Below are 20,501 nucleotides of genomic sequence, written 5' to 3' on the forward strand. Positions count from 1 at the left end.
CAGAAACCGCCACAGGAACCAGTGCCTGGGCAGGAAAACCAGAACTGTGACTGAAGAACCACCGGAGTCTTGGAATAAGTCTGTCCTGATTATTATATAAAATGTTTCTAAGTATACACTGCAATGAGAATCTCTAGATATATTATTTATGCAAATTTTTTTTTTTAAGAAAAAACAAAGGAAGCAAGAAAGGAAGAGTATCATGATGCCTTTCCACAAAACCAAGGCAGTGGTGGCTAGCTTACCACAGCCATCACCAGAAAGGATTTTGACCAAATCACCTCAATAGAAGCTTGCGATCTACCTTTAATAGCTTTAATTTATAGTTTCAACTAAGGACTAAATTGCTTTACAACTGTACTTTCACACACACAGTTTAGATTGGCCTGTGAACAAACCAGGGACCAAATAGAATTTTGGAGCTAGAAAGGACTCTGGGGACCATCGAGCTAGGCCCCCTCATTTTATACAGGAGGAAACTGAGAACAAAGAGGCTTGTCCTAAAACCAACAACTAATTTCATCACTGTTAAAACAGGAAAGAACCAGACCTTGCTTCTCATCCAGGTCCCTGGTAAATTCAATTTATTTCATTCTAACCACTTTGTAAATATCATCCATGCTTCTTGATAGTTCCCAAGTGGTCCCAGAAATTTTTGATTTTCCAATTCCAAATCACCTGGTTAAAAAGAACCACATATTTACAGGTGTAATACGGTACAGAATTCATAAAATTTAGCATGGTGGAGGAATTTAGAAACTGTTTCTTGTCTTTTTTTTTTTTTTTGAGAAAACAAAACAGAACTTCAGTAACTTGATAGATTCAGTGAGTCAGACACAGAGTTAAGAGTGGAACCCAGCTGTCTTAACTCCCAGGACACTGTTTTTCTGTATTCCACATTTTATTTTGCTTAAAAAGGGGCTGGGGAGAGGCAATGTGACCTTGCAGAATGAACACTCACTGACTAACCAGGTGACTTTGGACAAGTCACTGAACTATTGCAAAATAAGTTTCTTCAACGATTTAGTGAGCAGGGTTGATGAGTTCTGAAATTTCTGATTCCCTTTCCAAGAGTCCAGAATTTTTAAGATGAGTGTTCAATATGCATTAGGTCATGGGATTCAGTGGAAAAATGAAGTACTACAGCCCAACTCTCTGAGGAGTTTCGGGAGTTATACAAAGGAGAGAACAACAAAGCATCAGAAGAGAAAGGGGTGGAGCTCAGGAACTCCTCAGCATGGACCCAAATCTGGAGATGTCCAACTAGCTAGTGAATCTGTGGTTTCAGACACAGTAAAGAGTTCAGGTCACTCTCAACAAGGAGAAAACTACCATGTGCCGTCATCACACACCCATCGCAGGGTTCCCAGGAAGTGAACTTCTCCTGAGTGTTGAGTTTTCACCTCTGGTGAAAACTGGTATAGCTGGGCAACTAATAGCAAATTACATAAATTACACAGGCTGTTCAGGCCAAGGTTTCCCTTAAAAACAGCATTCCACGATGGTAATTGTTAAAACAAAAGAACAAGAAGACCCAAGGCTGATTCTGATATATTTGAAGATGTAGTAACATGAACATCATCAACCTTTTTCTGAAAAATCACCCAAGGCAGACCTCAAAGTCCATTCCTAACGTGTTCCTCAGCTCACAATTTGCCATCAGGCAATTCTTACCAGCATGCATGTAGTTCATACCGTTATTTATGTTTTCATGACCTCAGGTCAAATAACTGGAAGAAAGCACCTGTACAAAATCTCTTCATACTGAAATTTTTTCTAGTTATTCACTCTGTTCTTCCTTCAGATAAATCCAGCTGTTTCTTGCCTATAATCTGTTTTTCTTTCTCTCTCTACCCTAAAAATCTTTCCTAAGAGGGCATGATACGTATTAAAGGCCTAAGCAACAATGCTTAAATCTGAGGAAGTAATTCAGTTTGTTTTTTTTTTAATAAATTTATGTATTTATTTATATTTTTTATTTTTGGCCGCACTGGGTCTTTGCTGCTGCGTGCAGGCTTTCTCTAGTTGCGGCGAGCGGGGCCTACTCCTTGTTGCGGTGCGCGGGCTTCTCATTGCAGTGGCTTCTCTTGTTGAGGAGCACAGGCTCTAGGTGCACGGGCTTCAGCAGTCATGGCTCGTGAGCTCTAGAGCGCAGGCTCAGTAGTTGTGGCACACGGGCTTAGCTGCTCCGCGGCATGTGGGATCTTCCCGGGCCAGGGCTCAAACCTGTGTCCCCTGCATTGGCAGGCGGATTCTTAACCACTGCGCCACCAGGGAAGTCCAGTAATTCAGTTTAATTCCCATCCCTGGAATGCCCCATCTATCCCATCAGTTGCATGCTTATATTATAAAACTTATATTTTATCCTTGAGTGGATTTTCATAAGTTCTAAGTAGAGACAGCTTTGAGATGAAAAGTGTTTTAAATAGGTAAAGCCTAAATTTTGGCAAATAGTTTGGGGCAACCCTTGCTTAGCCAGGTCCCCACCAGTATCCTAAAGGTAGGGCTGGGGTAGGGGTGTGACTGGACACCTTGACATTTTTGGGAAAACTAGAAGAAAAGCATTGATTCCTGGTATAGGTTTCTGTTCCTCTTCCCAAGCTGGTGAGGGTGGAAGAAAAAGAGAAGCCAGTGACAAAGCCCTAGATTCAGAGGACCCAAGAACAGATGAGGCTTAAAGGAACAGGAAGCCAGGTAGGGACGTTGCCCATTGCCATGCCACCCTCAGGCCGGTAAGGCTCTCTAGGAATAGAGTGGAAAAGTAGCCTGATATGCTTGGGCCAAGAGGACTTGACAATCCCCTTATTATTCTATTTTTTCAGACCACCTGACCCCATTACCACTAGCATCTGCTGTCAGTGGATGATATGTGTACTGCAGAAGCCAGAGGTTACAACAAGACCACGGACACCATAGTGAATTCATCAGGGAGAGAGGCCAGTGACCCATGGGGAGGTGGAAGGCAAGCCCCATCCCAGCACAAGCCAACAGAGGGAAGAGGGCGGCCATGAGCCAGATGGTCCCTCCACAGTGACACAAAGTCCCTGGAATCCAGATGCCACCCAACGAAGACAAAATGGCAGCAAAACAAATATAAAGTGCCATGTAAAAAGAGACCAGGCTTACATGGAGAGGACTAACAGAACGAAGGCAAGGAGTCAGGCATTAAACCGAGTTAGAGAACATTAAAAGAGTGACAATAGGCACCCTTCCTGCACTGTCCACCATGGGCTGGGGAGAAGAGTCAATGTAGGTGTGGGACATCTGGTAAAGTCTGCCCCAGACACAGGCCCAGGACGCAGCCCTGCTGTGACCTGGCAGGCTGGGCCCTGTCGACATGGAAACCAGAGGTCCCCGGTGTTTACACACAGATGCCCATCAGGACTCCCTGGGCCAGGCCCTGCACAGCCTGCACACAGCCCTTGTGGCCCAGGTGGTCACACACTGAGCAGTCGTCCCCTCTGCAGGGGCCCTGTGGCCTGTGTGCCCTGCAGTCCTGTGTCCTCTGCACGCCCCCTTGATGCCGGGCTCCCACGGCATACCAAGCCACCAGGTGCTGATTATCTGTTCCCCATCTACACTGCACTCCGGAGGGTGGCCTATTGTTTGCCCAGCAACTCCAGACCAGTCCCAGCCAGGCCAAACCAGTGAACTTCTCTGCTACCTGCCGAACCACACCTTCCCCAACAAGGTCTGAGCCCCTCCCAAGCATGTCCTTCCCTGGACACTCTCAGCTCTAGGGCACCACAGAGAGCTTCCTTACAGCCTCCAGTTACTCTTTCATCACAGTTAACAATTCCTTATATTAAACTCCTCCTGATTAACCTAATGTATGGCTTCTACCTCCTGACTGGACCCAGAGGGCTACATACTCCTAGCAGCAAAATCTATCAATATTTCCACTTTCTCCATGGACCCCTCCCTCAAAATCACCATTTCCTCTCCATGGCCTGGACCATTCCCAGCCCCTAATGTTGGTCTCCTATAGAGATGGTCTTGGACAACCTGAGATCTACTTTATAAACCCTCCCCTAAAACATCATTTTATTGATCAACTTAAGAATACATAAGGGTTCTCTCCTTTCTATCAGATCGAACATGAACTCCTACACAGAGATTTTAAGGCCCTCGGGACCTGGCCTCACCTGGCCGATCCAGCCCCGCTGCAGGTCAGGAACACTTCCCTCCAGGTAAGAGTCATGCAGGTGTCGAGCCCTCACCATGCCTAACCCCACTGTCATGTCTGTGCTCACACTCCTTTCTTCCCCACCTTTCCCGGCCTCCTGGGGCCAGTTCTAGGAGTTCGTCATCCATGAATCCTTTTCGGATGATTTCTTCCTACGCTTTTGTCTGTGTTGTCCTCACCACATAATTAGCACCTTATATTATCCTGTCTTGATTCTCTACGTGGAGACACCCCCCAGATTAACCCTGTGATACTCTTCCCCTCATTTACGTGTTCATGGCTTATTACCCTAACTTGTTTTTTGGGGTTTTTTTTGTTGTTGTTTTTTATGGGATAGGGTTGCTGGGAGGAGTTAGAGGAAGCTTCTTTTTTTTTTTTTAATTCAATTTTATTTATTTATTTATTCATTCATTCATTCATTTATTTATTTTATTTTTTGGCCATGCTGTGTGGCATGTGGGATCTTAGTTCTCCAACCAGGGATCGAACCTGTGCTCCCTGCCTTGGGAGCACGGAGTCTTAACCACTGGACCGCCAGGGAAGTCCCCCTAACTTATTTTTAACTACATTTTATATTTTTTATACAACTTCACAAGCCTTTCCATAGTGGTAAGCTCAATGTTAAATAATGGGAAAAACCCGAGTCAAATAGTTTTAATCCACAGTAACAGTTATCTACAGGGCCATTGCAAGGCTACGCAAAATCTTCCTACAGATTAGAAAAAGCCATCCCTTCCTCCAAGCAGATGCAGCCTCACATCAGGTTATATGGGTTTGGCGAATGGAGCCAGGCCAGATTTCAACTCAACCCTAGACAACTGTGTGTGGCAGCACTGGATTCATGAATACAGCACTAACTTCTTTTTAAAAAGAGTCAAATTGTATTACAGAAAAACTTTTAAATGAGGTTGTCCCTTGAATTTTGTTTTAGTAGAATTTTATTCTACTGTGTATGACTCTAATCCTGGACAGTGTCTCACAACTTGGGCATTACATTGGTTATATGGTAAATTTCATGCACTAGTAGCTATTTTGATGGAATTTCTTTTCACAGCCAATGTTAATTTAGGGTCTAAGTCCACGCTAAACCCTGGACCTAGGTCTAGCGATACAAACGTGGCACCTGACTCATGAAGCTTACAGCTCAGAGGAACAACCTCTATTTACAAGGAAGTAATTTTCTTAATGTTATACTTACTGATAAACTTGTTTTGCATAGTTTCCAGCAGAGCTTGGTGGGCATCTTCAGCTTGTAAAGCGTGTGAACATTCTCTAGCCAGTATGGTGCGCACAAGATGCTCTCCACATCCTACAAAGCCAAGGAAACCAAGAACGGTTGAGGGAAGGCAGTACTAAACATCCTTCTTGTCTTACTAGCATTAAAACACCCTTATGCACCACTGAAGAAGTAGTTATGTTGGAGAATAATTCAGTGAGGGATGAAATGATTTCTACGAGCAATCTAGTAATTTTTGTAAAGAGATTTGACAGAAACTAAAGAAACACACGTCTAATCTTAAAAGGAAACAAAGAAAAATAAAAGGAAACCCCTTTTTCATAGGAATTATTCACATAATACAGGAATTTAGATTCTCTACCTAGGAACCACCTAGGGTTCTGTTTCATTTCCATTGCTGGATAACCACAAAAAACTGTTTTATAATTTCTATACGGTAGGCCCTTGTTGGTTATTTATTTTATATATGGTAGTGAATATATTTTAATCAAAAGTTCTTAAATTCATGAAACTTAAACCAACACAAGCTGATATAACACACATTTTCTGTTTGGCTAGTATGTACTGTGACAGACATTAGGCACTAACAACAAATCTCCCTTAAAAATATTATCTGTAATTGTTAAATCATGTTGGTGCCATTCATTTCAGAAATTTTCTCTGCATATGTACACCTCTCCTCCTTTCCCCCCTCCCTTCCTCTGCCCCCCATATACACATGCATGTATGTATACACACATATATGTATATTATGTATACACATACATTATACACTCATTGCCAAAAATACAAACTGTTCAAAACTTGTGAAAGTTTTTTTTTTTTTTTAAATCACCTATGTTTTGTCAGAAATAACTTCCCTGTATTTTTTGGTAAAGTAAATGTAAATATCCTTCAAGATCTTTGTGAGTATCTACACTTAGATATTCATCTAAGTATCCAATTTAATATATTACTTTGTGGGCAGGATTATGGTGATCCCTATTTTGTTAAATGTTTGCAATATTATTTTTATAATCAGGGGAAAAATTAAAATAAAGCTAATAGAAAAGAAACCATTTTCGACACTTACTATGTAGAGACACTGTGTAAGCTCAGGAAACTCCATAAATTTTAATTCCCTTTGTGTACGTATTTGATGTTGAACAGTGAAATGTTATACTTTAGAACAATAATAATTGTTAGGAAACTGGCATATTATAAGCTAAATGGGTGTTCAGAAGGTTATGTACACATGCCTCAAGGCAAACAGCTAAACCACATGAAGTTAACATTACAGCAAAAATACACAGTATGTGTCAGAAAGACTTTTTCCTCTGTAGTTATACAAGAATATATAGGGTTTTCCAATGCTTGATTTTTTTCCAAGAAACTTAAAATTATGACTTCTATTCTGACATATATCACCTTTAACATAAGAGCCTTGACACCAAAAGCTTGTTCTGCAGGTCCCAGTCAAAGAAAAGTTTGATTTCTATGGTTTTATCCACAAAATTCCAAGGTTTCTTAGAGTATGCTGCCATATAGCTGAAGTGTGACTCAGAGGCAAACAGTTCCATTCCTTATTCATAGATATTAGAAATAAGTCTTTCAATACATCTTCCTTTTGTCCTTAATCATGCAAGCAAGAGTGTATTTATATTGTCAGATCTTAGCAGAAGACATGGATTATACAAAGAATGAAGACCTAACTACAAACCTAGAGGAAAAGTGATAAATACCAAATTCTAAAAGAACTTAGAAAAGTACACAATTATTTATCACCAATAAGAATGACTAAACAGACTGAAACACATAGTGAATTCATAGTTTATGTTTTAAAAACACCTTTGGGGCTTCCCTGGTGGCGCAGTGGTTGCGAATCTGCCTGCCAATGCAGGGGACACGGGTTCGAGCCCTGGTCTGGGAAGATCCCACATGCCGCGGAGCAACTGGGCCCACGAGCCACATCTACTGAGCCTGCGCGTCTGGAGCCTGTGCTCCGCAACAAGAGAGGCCGCGACAGTGAGAGGCCCGCGCAACGCGATGAAGAGTGGCCCCCACTTGCCGCAACTAGAGAAAGCCCTCGCACAGAAACGAAGACCCAACACAGTCAAAAATAAATAAATTTATTAAAAAAAAAAAAAAAACACCTTTGGGAGATGCTATGGAACCAATTCACTATTCTGAAAATGGATAAATGAAAGAAAACAATCAAGCATTTCTCTGTCCTTCCTATAGGAACTGTGTAGCAGGGTAACCAGAAGGTTTATGAAGGAAAATTTTCTCCATAGTAGTATCCCAGTTAATAAATGAAGAAGAAATTAACAAAATTAGAATATAACCGTTTGTAACCTGTAATTTAATAATTGCTATAGGCAACAATCGTCAATGGCTGCTAATATCACAAAAAGATACAAACAGATATTACATGTCCCTTGATAAAATTACACCTTTGTAGTCTTGCCCCACACCAAAAAAATTACACCTCAATCTGATCAAGCCTCTAAATTCAATTATTAATTTCTAGAAATAAAGAACATCTGCAAAAAACCTACAGTTAACTTCATACTTAATGGTGAAAGACTGAATTATTTCTCCCTAAGATCAGGAACAAGGCAATGATGTCTGCTTTTATCGCTTTTATTCAACAATATACTGGAGGTTCGAGCCATTGCACTAAGTCAAGAAAATGAAGTAGAAGGCATAAAGATCAGAAAGAAAAAGGCAAAACTGCTCCTATTTGCAGATGATGTAATTGTTTATGTAGAAATCCCAAAGGAATCTACAAAACCACCACTAGAGGTATCTCTCCAGATTCTTCCTATTTGGTTAGGAGTCTAGGGCAAAGGTTGGAAGCAGATTCCTGCCTGGTACTTATCAGTCCCCAAAATATGAACTTTATTTTCATTTCTTTCCCCATCTGTTCACACAACAGATTGTTTATGAGCACCTACTTGGTGCTAGAACCAGAGGACACAGTAGTTGGCGGAGGTGCTGCTACATGTTGTCAGATCTCCCCAGAGGTGTTGGACCCCTGACTGGCTACTGAACACTCAGTTAACTGCCATTCTGGCCAGTCCAGATGCCAGTGCCTTGACTGTGTGCTCTACAGACCAACCTTGAGGATTTAGCTGAGAACCCTGGACTCATCAGAAACCCTGGACATTCCCACAGCCTGCTGAGAGCCAACCTCCATGGCCATGTCTCTCCCTCAAATCCCAAACCTTAGCCCAGTCCCAGCTCACTCTTTCCTAGTGTGTTTCCTATTACTGAGACTCCAGTATGCCCCATACCCAGACATCAGAATTATAATACATTTCCTTGGCATCTCAAAGTCCACATCAGAATCACATGTCTTGATCTGGTAGGTAACAAGCAGTGGTGGTTTGCTGGTGGATGTGACCTTACCCCAACATACCTGAACCCAGAGGATGCGGTCCATTTTCATGGGACTCTAAAGGAGGCTTGTGACCAACATGGTGCAGATCTCTACCCAAAATTTTAAAAATGATGTGACAATGACTTTTTTATAGCCCATCGTGGGGAGCGGAGGGGTATTGGGGGTATCTTTTTTGATGACCTTGACTCTCCCTCCAAGGAGGAGGTGTTTCGCTTTGTGCGGAGCTGTGCCCAGGCTGTCATTCCTTCTTACATTCCCCCTGTGAAACAGCACTGTGATGACTCTTCACCCACCAGGAGAAGTTGTGGCAGCAGCTCCGGAGAGGATAGTATGTAGAATTTAACCTGCTGTACAATCGGGGTACAAAGTTTAGCCTCTTCACTCCAGGATCCAGGATTGAAAGCATCTTGATGTCTTTACCTCTAACTGCCTGATGGCAGTACACGCATTCGTCCTCAGAGAACTCCACAGAAACTAAAATTCTGGAAGTTCTGTGCCATACAAGGGTGCGTTGATGCAGGCAGAGCAGCCTTCTTGGGGTCTGGGGGATACACAATGCGTACCCCTGCTCCACTGGCCAGCACCACTGCCACTGTGTGGCACTTAGTCACCTGTGTCTTACAGCTCCAGTCTTCCCCACCGTGGAGTCTGCCTCCTTGGCAGGTGGTGAAATGTGTTTTAAGCACCACAAGCTTCTGTTGGATGCTATCTGTGGTAGGTGGTGGGGTGGCAGCTTGTCAGAGTCAATTGGTCGATGTAAACTCATTTATACTTTTAGAATCATTTTATATGACTCGTTTACAAACAATGACGTTGAGTTTCCAAGAATTGGTTGAGGGGATCTAAATATTATAATCTGTACCCAGAAACTTCTCGTGCTATTTTTGTTTCATATGTTTTTTAAAGGATTAGGTTCTGCCACAAAAATCTGTCATGGGATACATTTTATTTTCATTAATTCAATGAGGTTGAGACTCACTAGTAATTTTAGAAAGCAACTGGAAATGAAGGTAAAAATTTTACTTTGTCATTATTGAAGTTTACTTGTTCATAATCTTTATATATCTTTCTCTAGAGATCATAATAATCATAATTTTACATAATGTAAAATATTCATTTTTATAATGATATTTAGGAACACTTGAAATTTTCTTAATCTCTGCATGCATTACAATCCAGTGATTACCTACAGTTAACTCTAAAGTGACATCACTGTTATTTAAATAAGGGATATATAAGTTGTAATTTTGATTTTTGTAGAAATATAGTTTGTTGATGTTGAGATTCTCTGCACTTTTGAATGTGAAAACTTACACACTTGGATTCTGATATTTAAAAATTTCTATTCCAGACATTTCTATATGGAGGTTTAGACTAAGAACAACCCTGGGGATGTTGTGATTTTAGGAAATGTTTCTCACTTGGGAAATGAGGAACATTTTCCTTCCTTAATTAAAGCAGACATAACTAGTGTAAGAAGCATGTAGGCAGTTTATAAATATATTTCACTGAAGATGGACTAACTGAAATCATCCTCTTTTAAAATTAGAGATTTTGCAACTCTTACCTTTGCTCTAAAGAGAATATCACAACAGAGTTATCAATAAGACTTCTTTGTTCATATATAACATGAATGCATTTTATTCATAATATATTGAAGTTTGTAAGCAACAGTATCCTCCTACATGTTAGTAAGCATTATCTTGGAATATGTTGAATGTATGATAGTGTGTGACTCTTCAGAGGTGGAAAATGTATGAGTCCAACTGTCTTACAACAGGTGTGCTGATAAATTTTATTATGAAATATGACTAAGAAATGTTTGTATTATTCATTTTTTCCAGGGTAATTGACATAGGAAAGATAAATATTTCTTACTACTAAAACCATAGTTCCTCATTCCTAGGTACTTTATCCAAGAAAAATATTAAGTTTTGCACTTGAATTTTCATAGCAGCTTTATTCTCAATAGCCAAAATTTACAAACAACACAAATGCCCATCAGCAGGTGAAAGGATAAACAAGTTATAATATATTCATATGTTAAAATAGTACTCAGCAATGAAAAGGAAAATCTACTGATAAACACAACAACATGGGTGAATATCAGAAAATCATTATGTTGAGTGAAAGAAGCCAGACACAGAACAGCACTCACTCTATAACTACATTACATGAAAACTTAGAGAAGTCAAAATTCTAACAGGAGAAAGCAGATCAGTGATTGCTAGGGGCTGGGGCTGGGGAATTGATTGTGAAAGGGAACAAAAGAATGTTTTGAGGTGATGGAAATGTTCTATGTAGTGATTGCAGCAGTGGTTACCAGACTGTATACAAAAAACCCATATTATCAGGAAAAAAATTATAATACATTTCCTCTCTTGTGTGGATCCTCAACCTTTCACAACCCACACTAAAGATGAATTCACAATAAAAAATGACAAAACACACACACACACACACACACACACACACTTATAAGACAGAATGGGCAGATGCAAAAAACAGAGGGATTACCAAACCAAGAAGTGGTGGTAATAGAACAGAGACTGACAAACATTTTCTGTAAAAAAAAAAGAAAAGAAAAGAAAAGAAAGAAAAAAGATAAGTAAACAGTTTTGGCTTTGCAGGCTACATATGATCTCTGTCAAACATCCTTTTATTTTTGTAAGAACCCTTTAAAAAATTAAAAATCATTCTTAGTTCATTGGGCATGCAAATATAGGCCATGGGTCAGATTTGGCCCACAGATCATAGTTTGACCAGGCTTGTAATAGAACAATCTGTAGTACAAAGATAAAAGAGGAAATCAACATTTTAAAAAACAGGGCAATCTGGGAGCCAGGGGTTGGGAGGGGTGTACAGATTTTTCAAGGAATCAAATAAAAGTTTTCAAATTAAGCAGCTGCATAGCACAGGGAGATGAGCTTTGTGCTCTGTGTGCCCCTAGAGGGGTGGGATAGGCAGGGTGGGAGGGAGACGAAAGAGGGAGGGGATATGGGGATATGTGTATAGATACAGCTAGTTCACTTTGTTATACAGCAGAAACTAACACACCATTGTAAAGCAATTAATAAACTCCAATAAAGATGTTAAAAAAAATTTTGATTAAAACTCAATGCAAGAGGGAGAATTAGAATATATATCCATGGGAAAAAACTTAAAAGCAGCCTAGAATGATAAAGAGAAGGAAAATGAGGAGTTAAGAAACCTAAAGTATAAAATGAGAAGATCCAACATACTAATAGACATTTTGAAAGAGAAGAGAAAGAATGGGGGAGGGGGCACTAATCTTTGAAGAAATAATAAATAAGTTTCCAGAATTTAAGCTATAAGGAAATCCTGAAATTGAAGATGCATACAGAGTTCCAAAAAAAGTAAATGAAAACAAATCTATCCTTAGGTATACCATAGTGAAAAATGCTGGAAGAAAGACAAAGAGAAAATATTAAAAACTAATCACAATGGACTTAATTGATACTGATAGGACATTCCATCCAAAAACAGCAGATTACACTTTCTTCTCAAGTGCTCATGGAACATTCTCCAGGATAGATCATACCTTGGGTCACAAATCAAGCCTTGGTAAATTTAAGAAAATTAAATCGTATCAAGTATCTTTTCCGACCACAACGCTATGAGACTAGATATCAATTACAGGAAAAAATCTGTAAAAAAATACTAACACATGGAGGCTAAACAATACACTACTAAATAACCAAGAGACCACTGAAGAAATCAAAGAGGAAATCAAAAAATACCTAGAAACAAATGACAATGAAAACACGACGACCCAAAACCTCTGGGATGCAGCAAAAGCAGTTCTAAGAGGGAAGTTTATAGCAATACAATCCTACCTCAAGAAACAAGAAAAATCTCAAATAAACAACCTAACCTTACACCTAAAGCAATTAGAGAAAGAAGAACAAACAAACCCCAAAGTTAGCAGAAGGAAAGAAATCATAAAGATCAGATCAGAAGTAAATGAAAAAGAAATGAAGGAAACAATAGCAAAGATCAATAAAACTAAAAGCTGGTTCTTTGAGAAGATAAACAAAATTGATAAACCATTAGCCAGACTCATCAAGAAAAACAGGGAGAAGACTCAAATCAATAGAATTAGAAATGAAAAAGGGGAAGTAACAACTGACACTGCAGAAATACAAAGGATCATGAGAGATTACTATAAGCAACTATATGTCAATAAAATGGACAACTTGGAAGAAAAGGAAAAATTCTTAGAAAAGCACAACCTTCCGAGACTGAACCAGGAAGAAATAGAAAATATAAACAGACCAATCACAAGCACTGAAACTGAAACTGTGATTAAAAATCTTCCAACAAACAAAAGCCCAGGACCAGATGGCTTCACAGGCGAATTCTATCACACATTTAGAGAAGAGCTAACACCTATCCCTCTCAAATTCTTCCAAAATATAGCAGAGGAAGGAACACTCCCAAACTCATTCTGTGAGGCCACCATCACCCTGATACCAGAATCAGACAAAGATGTCACAAAAAAAGAAAACTACAGGCCAATATCACTGATGAACATAGATGCAAAAATCCTCAACAAAATACTAGCAAACAGAATCCAAGAGCACATTAAAGGATCATACACCATGATCAAGTGGGATTTATCCCAGGAATGCAACGATTCTTCAATATATGCAAATCTATCAATGTGATACACCATTTTAACAAATTGAAGAAGAAAAACCATATGATCATCTCAATAGATGCAGAAAAAGCTTTCGATAAAATTCAACACCCATTTATGATAAAAACCCTCCAGAAAGTAGGCATAGAGGGAACTTACTTCAACATAATAAAGGCCATATATGACAAACACACAGCCAACATCGTTCTCAATGGTGAAAAACTGAAACCATTTCGTCTAAGATGAGGAACAAGACAAGCTTGTCCATTCTCACCACTATTATTCAACATAGTTTTGGAAGTTTCAGCCACAACAATCAGAGAAGAAAAGAAATAAAAGGAATCCAAATCGGAAACGAAGAAGTAAAGCTATCACTGTTTGCAGATGACATGATACTATACATAGAGAATCCTAAAGATTCCACCAGAAAACTGCTAGAGCTAATCAATGAATTTCGTAAAGTAGCGGGATACAAAATTAATGCACAGAAATCTCTTGCATTCTTATACACTAATGATGAAAAATCTGAAAGAGAAATTAAGGAAACACTCCCATTTACCATTGTCAACAAAAAGAATAAAATACCTAGGAATAAACCCACCTAAGGAGACAAAAGACCTGTATGCAGAAAACTAGAAGACACTGATGAAAGAAATTAAAGATGATACAAACAGATGGAGAGATATACCATGTTCTTGGATTGGAAGAATCAACATTGTGAAAATGACTATACTGCCCAAAGCAATCTACAGATTCAATGCAATCCCTGTCAAACTACCAATGGCATTTTTCACGGAACTAGAACAAAATATTTCACAATTTGTATGGAAACACAAAAGACCCCGAATAGCCAAAGCAATCTTGAGAAAGAAAAACGGAGCTGGAGGAATCAGGCTCCTGGACTTCAGACTACACTACAAATCTACATCAAGACAGTATGGTACTGGCACAAAAACAGAAATATAGATCAATGGAACAGGATAGAAAGCCCAGAGATAAACCCACGCACATATGGTCACTTTATTTTCGATAAAGGAGGCAAGAATATACAATGGAGAAAAGACAGCCTCTTCAATAAGTGGTGCTGGGAAAATTGGACAGCTACACATAAAAGAATGAAATTAGAACAGTCCTTAACACCATACACAAAAATAAACTCAAAATGGATTAAAGACCTAAATGTAAGGCCAGACACTATCAAACTCTTAGAGGAAAACATAGGCAGAACACTCTATGACATAAATCACAGCAAGATCCTTTTTGACCCACCTCCTAGAGAAATGGAAATAAAAACAAAAATAAACAAATGGGACCTAATGAAACTTAAAAGCCTTTGCACAGCAAAGGAAAACATCAGCAAGATGAAAAGACAACCCTCAGAATGGGAGAAAATCTTTGCAAATGAAGCAACTGACAAAGGATTAATCTCCAAAATTAACAAGCAGCTCACGCAGCTCAATATCAAAAAAACAAACAACGCAATCCAAAAGTGGGCAGAAGACCTAAACAGATATTTCTCCAAAGAAGATATACAGATTGCCAACAAACACATGAAAGGATACTCAACAGCACTAATCATTAGAGAAATGCAAATCAAAACTACAATGAGGTATCACCTCCCACTAGTCAGAATGGCCATCACCAAAAAATCTACAAACAATACATGCTGGAGAGGGTGTGGAGAAAAGGGAACCCTCTTGCACTGTTGGTGGGAATGTAAATTGATACAGCCACTATGGACAACAGTATGGAGCTTCCTTAAAAAACTAAAAATAGAACTACCATATGACCCAGCAATCCCACTACCGGGCATATACCCTGCGAAAACCATAATTCAAAGAGTCATGTACCACAATGTTCATTGCAGCTCTATTTACAATAGCCAGGACATGGAAGCAACCTAAGTGTCCATCGACAGATGAATAGATAAAGAAGATGTGGCACATATATACAATGGAATATTACTCAGCCATAAAAAGAAATGAAATTGAGTTATTTGTAGTGAGGTGGATGGACCTAGAGTCTGTCATACAGAGTGAAGTAAGTCAGAAAGAGAAAGACAAGTATCGTATGTTAACACATATATATGGAATCTAAAAAAAAAAAAAAATGGTTCTGACAAACCTAGGGGCAGGACAGGAATAAAGACGCAGACGTAGAGAATGGACTTGAGGACACGGGGAGGGGAAGGGTAAGCTGGGATGAAGTGAGAGAGTGGCATGGACATATATACGCTACGAAATGTAAAATAGATAGCTAGTGGGAAGCAGCCGCATAGCACAGGGAGATCAGCTCGGTGCTTTGTGACCACCTAGAGGGGTGCGGTAGGGAGGGTGGGAGGGAGACGCAAGAGGGAGGAGATATGGGGATATATGTATATGTATAGCTGATTCACTTTGTTATAAAGCAGAAACTAACACACCACTGTAAAGCAATTATACTCCAATAAAGATGTTAAAAAAAGAGAGAGCCCTGTAAGGAGAGTCTCAGCAAGCACCTGGGCATATGGGCAGCCTTGAAGAGTTGCTGTGCCCTCTCATGCATGAGAGCAACCAAATGATTTCTGTGTCCCCGAAAGAAGCGGGGAAGTCACAGAGGGGCCCTCCAGACCTGAAGGAGTCATACAGCTGGGACCTAGGGACACCTCTGCAGCACCCTGCCCGGCTGATGTTCAAAGCCCAGTCCAAGTGACTGCCATCGCCGTGGGTGTCAGTGTGAGCAGACGGCACCAGGGACTATGCACCCCTCCCCCACTCCTTAAGTCCCCAAGAAAAGGAGGAAACAGGAATCCCCAAAGCCACTAATGTCATCTTCTCTATGCCAGGTACTTGTTCTAGGCACTTGTATTAAAGCAATAAATAAAACATAAAAAATTAAAAAAAACTAATCACAAAGAAAAAGGTGATCTCCAAAAAAAATTTTTTTAATTTAAAAATTTAACTGGTAAGTTACATATTCCCAAGCAACAGAAGAGGCCAGAAGGCTAATATCTTAAAGATGCTAAGGCAATAAACAAACAGAAAAAAAACCTGTCAACCTAGAATCAGTTAAACTACCATTGTGGAGTGAGGGTGAATAGAAACAGTTTCAGACTTACAAACTCGTTTCTTTGAGATTTAAGCTCCCAGCTTACTTCTACGCTGCGCAACACTATACCTTGTCAAAGTTCTTGCTGATTTTAATACCTACTAGATATTAAAATATTAGGTATTACCCAATACCTTAGCTTCTGGATTTTCTGAAATCCTCTCTTCAAATTATCCACACTGCCTTGTAAGTTCACTCCCACGATTCTGCCATAATCAATAACATTAACTTTTCCATAGTCTCAGCTGCAGTCATCCCACCCCTCCTATCTTTCCAGCTCATCTCTTGACTACTCTAATTCCAACATTCCCTCTACCTCACCAAAAAGTGCCATCCCATTAATTCTGCTGCTTTCTAACTATCCCTCACTGCCCTTAGATCCTCACTTCCTTCCTTATCCAACTAAAATTCCATGCTTCATCAACTTATACCCTTTCTCTTACTCCTGAAAGCCTCCATGTTTTGCTCACTTCATCAAACTTATCTGGCAAAAGCCCACGCTGGAGTATCAGTCAGAATAACTATACGAGCCTGCAACAACAAACAACCCCCAAATCTCAGTGGCTTAACACAACAAAAATATAATTTCTCATTAATGTTATAAGTTGTACCTGGGTCACCAGGGAATGTGCTTCCAACAGTCACTCAGGAACAAACCCAGGCTAATGGAGTCTCCATCATCTACAACTGCACCTCCTGGATCATATCCCCCTCCAGGAGAACGAGAGGGCTACCCAGGGCCACTTCACAGCTTTAGCCTGGAAGTCACACATATCATTTCCACTCTAGTCCACTGGCCAGAAATAGCCACACGGTCTCAGGCAACTGCAACGGGGTGGGGGCGGGGGGGGGGGGTGCTGTGAAACACAGAGGAGTGTATGGATATTCGGGGAGCACTACATTAAATGTCTCTGCAACATCTGACTAAATCCAACTTCCCATGCCTGCACCTGCACAGCTAAATGAGGTGCAGCCACCATCCTGTGACCAGGGGGTGACATTCATGGGCAGGAAGGCCTACCCATTGAGGAAGGTGGGAGACAAAGGACAGACCCAGGTACCAGACAGCATTGCTGGGTAGCCCGACCAGACCCAGTCTCCTCCAAGGTTTCTTGTTACATGAGATTTAAAACAAAAGAAAACAAAATCTATCTGTTTAAGCCACTATAATTGAGTTCTCATTTTAAGCCCAAATGAATTCTTTTTTTTTTTTCTTTATTTTGGTAAAATATATATATAACAGGAAATTTACCATTTAATCATTTTTTAAGTGTACAATTCAGCGGCATTTTTACTCGCATTGTTGTACAGTCATCACCACCATCCATCTCCAGAACTTATTCATCTTCCCAAACTGAAACTGTACCCATTCAACAACACCCCCATCCCTCCTGCCCTCTAGCCCTGGCAACCACCATTCTACTTTCCATTTCTATGAATTTGACTACTCTAGGTATCTCATGTAAGTGGAATCATACACTTTTGTCCTTTTGTGACTGACTTAATCCGCTTAATATAATGTCCTCAAGGCTCATCCATATTGTAGCATGTTTCAGAATTTCCTTCCTTTTTAAGGTAGAATAATATTCCACTGTATGTACATACCACATTTTGCTTATCCATTCAACCACCAAGCGACATTTGGGGCCAAATGCATTCTTTTTTTTTTTTTAATAGATCTTTATTGGAGTATAATTGCTTCACAATACTGTGTTAGTTTCTGTTGCACAACAGAGTGAATCAGCCATATGCATACACATGTCCCCATATCCCCTACCTCTTGAGCCTCCCTCCCGAGCCTCCCTCCCATCCTCCCTATCCCACCCCTCTAGGTCATCGCAAAGCACTGAGCCGATCTCCCTGTGCTATGTTGCTGCTTCCCACCAGCCGACTATTTTACATTCAGTAGTGTATATATGTCAATGTTACTCTTGCTGCGCTCCAGCTTCCCCCTCTCACCCCATGTCCTCAAGTCCATTCTCTATGTCTACCTCTTTATTCCTGCCCTGCAACTAGGTTCATCAGTACCATTTTTTTTTTTTTTTTAGATTCCATATATATGCGTTGGTGGGAATGTAAATTGATACAGCCACTAGGGAAAACAGTATGGAGGTTCTTTAAAAAACTAAAAATAGAACTACCATATGACCCAGCAATCCCACTACTGGGCATATACCCTGAGAAAACCATAATTCAAAAAGAGACATGTACCAAATACATTCTTAATCTATATAGACAGCCATTTGCTGGTGAAAGAAAATGGCTCAGAAAACGTTACATTGAAAGAAGACGACTTCTTCCATTCAAACATACAACTTTGTATTGAGTCAAATACAATTTCTGATAAGTTCATGTAGATGTATTTATCAGACACCATTAGCAGGAAGACATGAAAAAGATTATTTGGCTTGATAACATTTATCTTAACTGGGTTATTTTGGAAAATTCGTGATATGTTTAATTTCTACCAAAAACCAAATTTCTTTTTAATTTGTTTGAATAAATAAGACTGATTTGATTAAAATAAATCCTTATGATGCCTGAAAACGGAGTCTTAGATATTTAAGAGCCCCTTTTATCCATGGAAAAGACAACCACTTCCCTGAGCCACGTGAAACCACTTCCGGAGGCCATCGTTAGAGTGCCTATTTGTGGGTTTGTTTAGAATCCAGAAAAAGTTGCCAACTCTGAGGAAACTAGAAGAGTTAATAGAGTATCTTTGTTTTTTCCTCATCTTGATGTTTCCAACAATGCCATCACTTCTCTAGTGAACACTCTGGCCTACATTACAGAAGAGCTTCTGTATCTTTACTAAAGGAAAAACCTGAGAATTGTGGGTTAAGCAGCAGGGTCGCGCCTTCTGTGTTCTATGTATTCAATTTTCTCATTCTCTCATTCATTCTCTCCCTCTCCCTCTCCTTCTCCCTCTCCCTCTGTCACACACACACACACACACACCCCTCCCTACCTTAAGGCCATAAAGTCCTGTAGAGTAAGGGTCAGTATTTTCTATTCGGCAGTCAGACTGACGTTTGAATCTGGCTGAGTGAGTCTGGGACTCTTTATTTAAGCCTCAGTTTCCTCTACTGTGAAAATGGGGAACGGGAGTAGTAACTACCTCTCAAGGACAAAATGAGACAACAGTCGTAAAACATTCAGCGTGGGGCTGGGCACTGAGTAAGCACTTCATACTGCAATGGATAATGACTGCCTTACGAAAAACCATTAGCTATCACTTTCTTGTCTCTCCTCATCCTTTTCTCTGTATTTTGTTTCTGTTAGAACAAGGTGATTCCCAGCTAGCCTGACAATCATCACTGAGAGCCTAGAATACATTTAAAGAGGAGTTTAGCCTTTGACTTGCAATTCTGAAAGCTGCTGCTTCCAAGAAAGCTGAGCTCTCACCTAGGGTCAAAATGATCACATGGGTAAAACTTTTATTATCAGAACAAAACAAATAATATGATAAAGATTTCACTTAGTTTGGTAGGAAACATTTTAACTGTGGTTATCCAGGGATTATGGGTTATGCACAATTTTTGTTTGTTATGCATTCCTTCTGTTATTTTTCCCAATTTCTGTAATAAACGCCTATCTTCTTTTCCCGAGAGGTTCGATGCCCAACATCAATGTTACACTCCTGCATTCACCATACTTTCTCTTCAGGTACAATAGTAAAGGGCAAGGCAGGGTCTCCCATTATGGGATTTGGTCCCATACACTTCACTGCCCTATATCTGAGTTCGTGAAGAATGCTCCAGGTGTTTTATTTCATCCGCCCTCTGTCACACGTTTGGTATTTTCACTTCAGCATTAGTGACAGATGCAGCCTCCAAATTAAGATAATTAAAAATATGTAACATAATAGCCCAATAAAGTCATATTGTCAAATCACGTTTTAGTTCCAAAAGGTTAAGTGGCAAACTGAAAAGCATTTGCAATAAGGACA

The 20,501-nt window shown here is 39.9% G+C and overlaps 1 protein-coding gene across 3 annotated transcripts in view; it reads right to left on the reverse strand.

Moving 5' to 3' along the window:
- TASP1 (taspase 1) overlaps positions 1 to 20,501 on the reverse strand; it is a 241,449-nt gene that overhangs the window by 83,486 nt on the left and 137,462 nt on the right. For all 3 annotated transcript variants that reach the window (XR_009703188.1, XM_061208372.1, XM_061208371.1), the window contains one exon: positions 5,385 to 5,495. Coding sequence is in view for 2 of the 3 variants with exons in the window: in XM_061208372.1 (XP_061064355.1) it covers positions 5,385 to 5,495 (111 nt within the window). In the remaining variant the exon portion in view is untranslated. The remainder of the gene's footprint in view (positions 1 to 5,384; positions 5,496 to 20,501) is intronic.

The sequence above is a fragment of the Eubalaena glacialis genome, chromosome 13, assembly GCF_028564815.1.
Source record: "Eubalaena glacialis isolate mEubGla1 chromosome 13, mEubGla1.1.hap2.+ XY, whole genome shotgun sequence".
Classification (NCBI taxonomy): Eukaryota; Metazoa; Chordata; class Mammalia; order Artiodactyla; family Balaenidae; genus Eubalaena; species Eubalaena glacialis.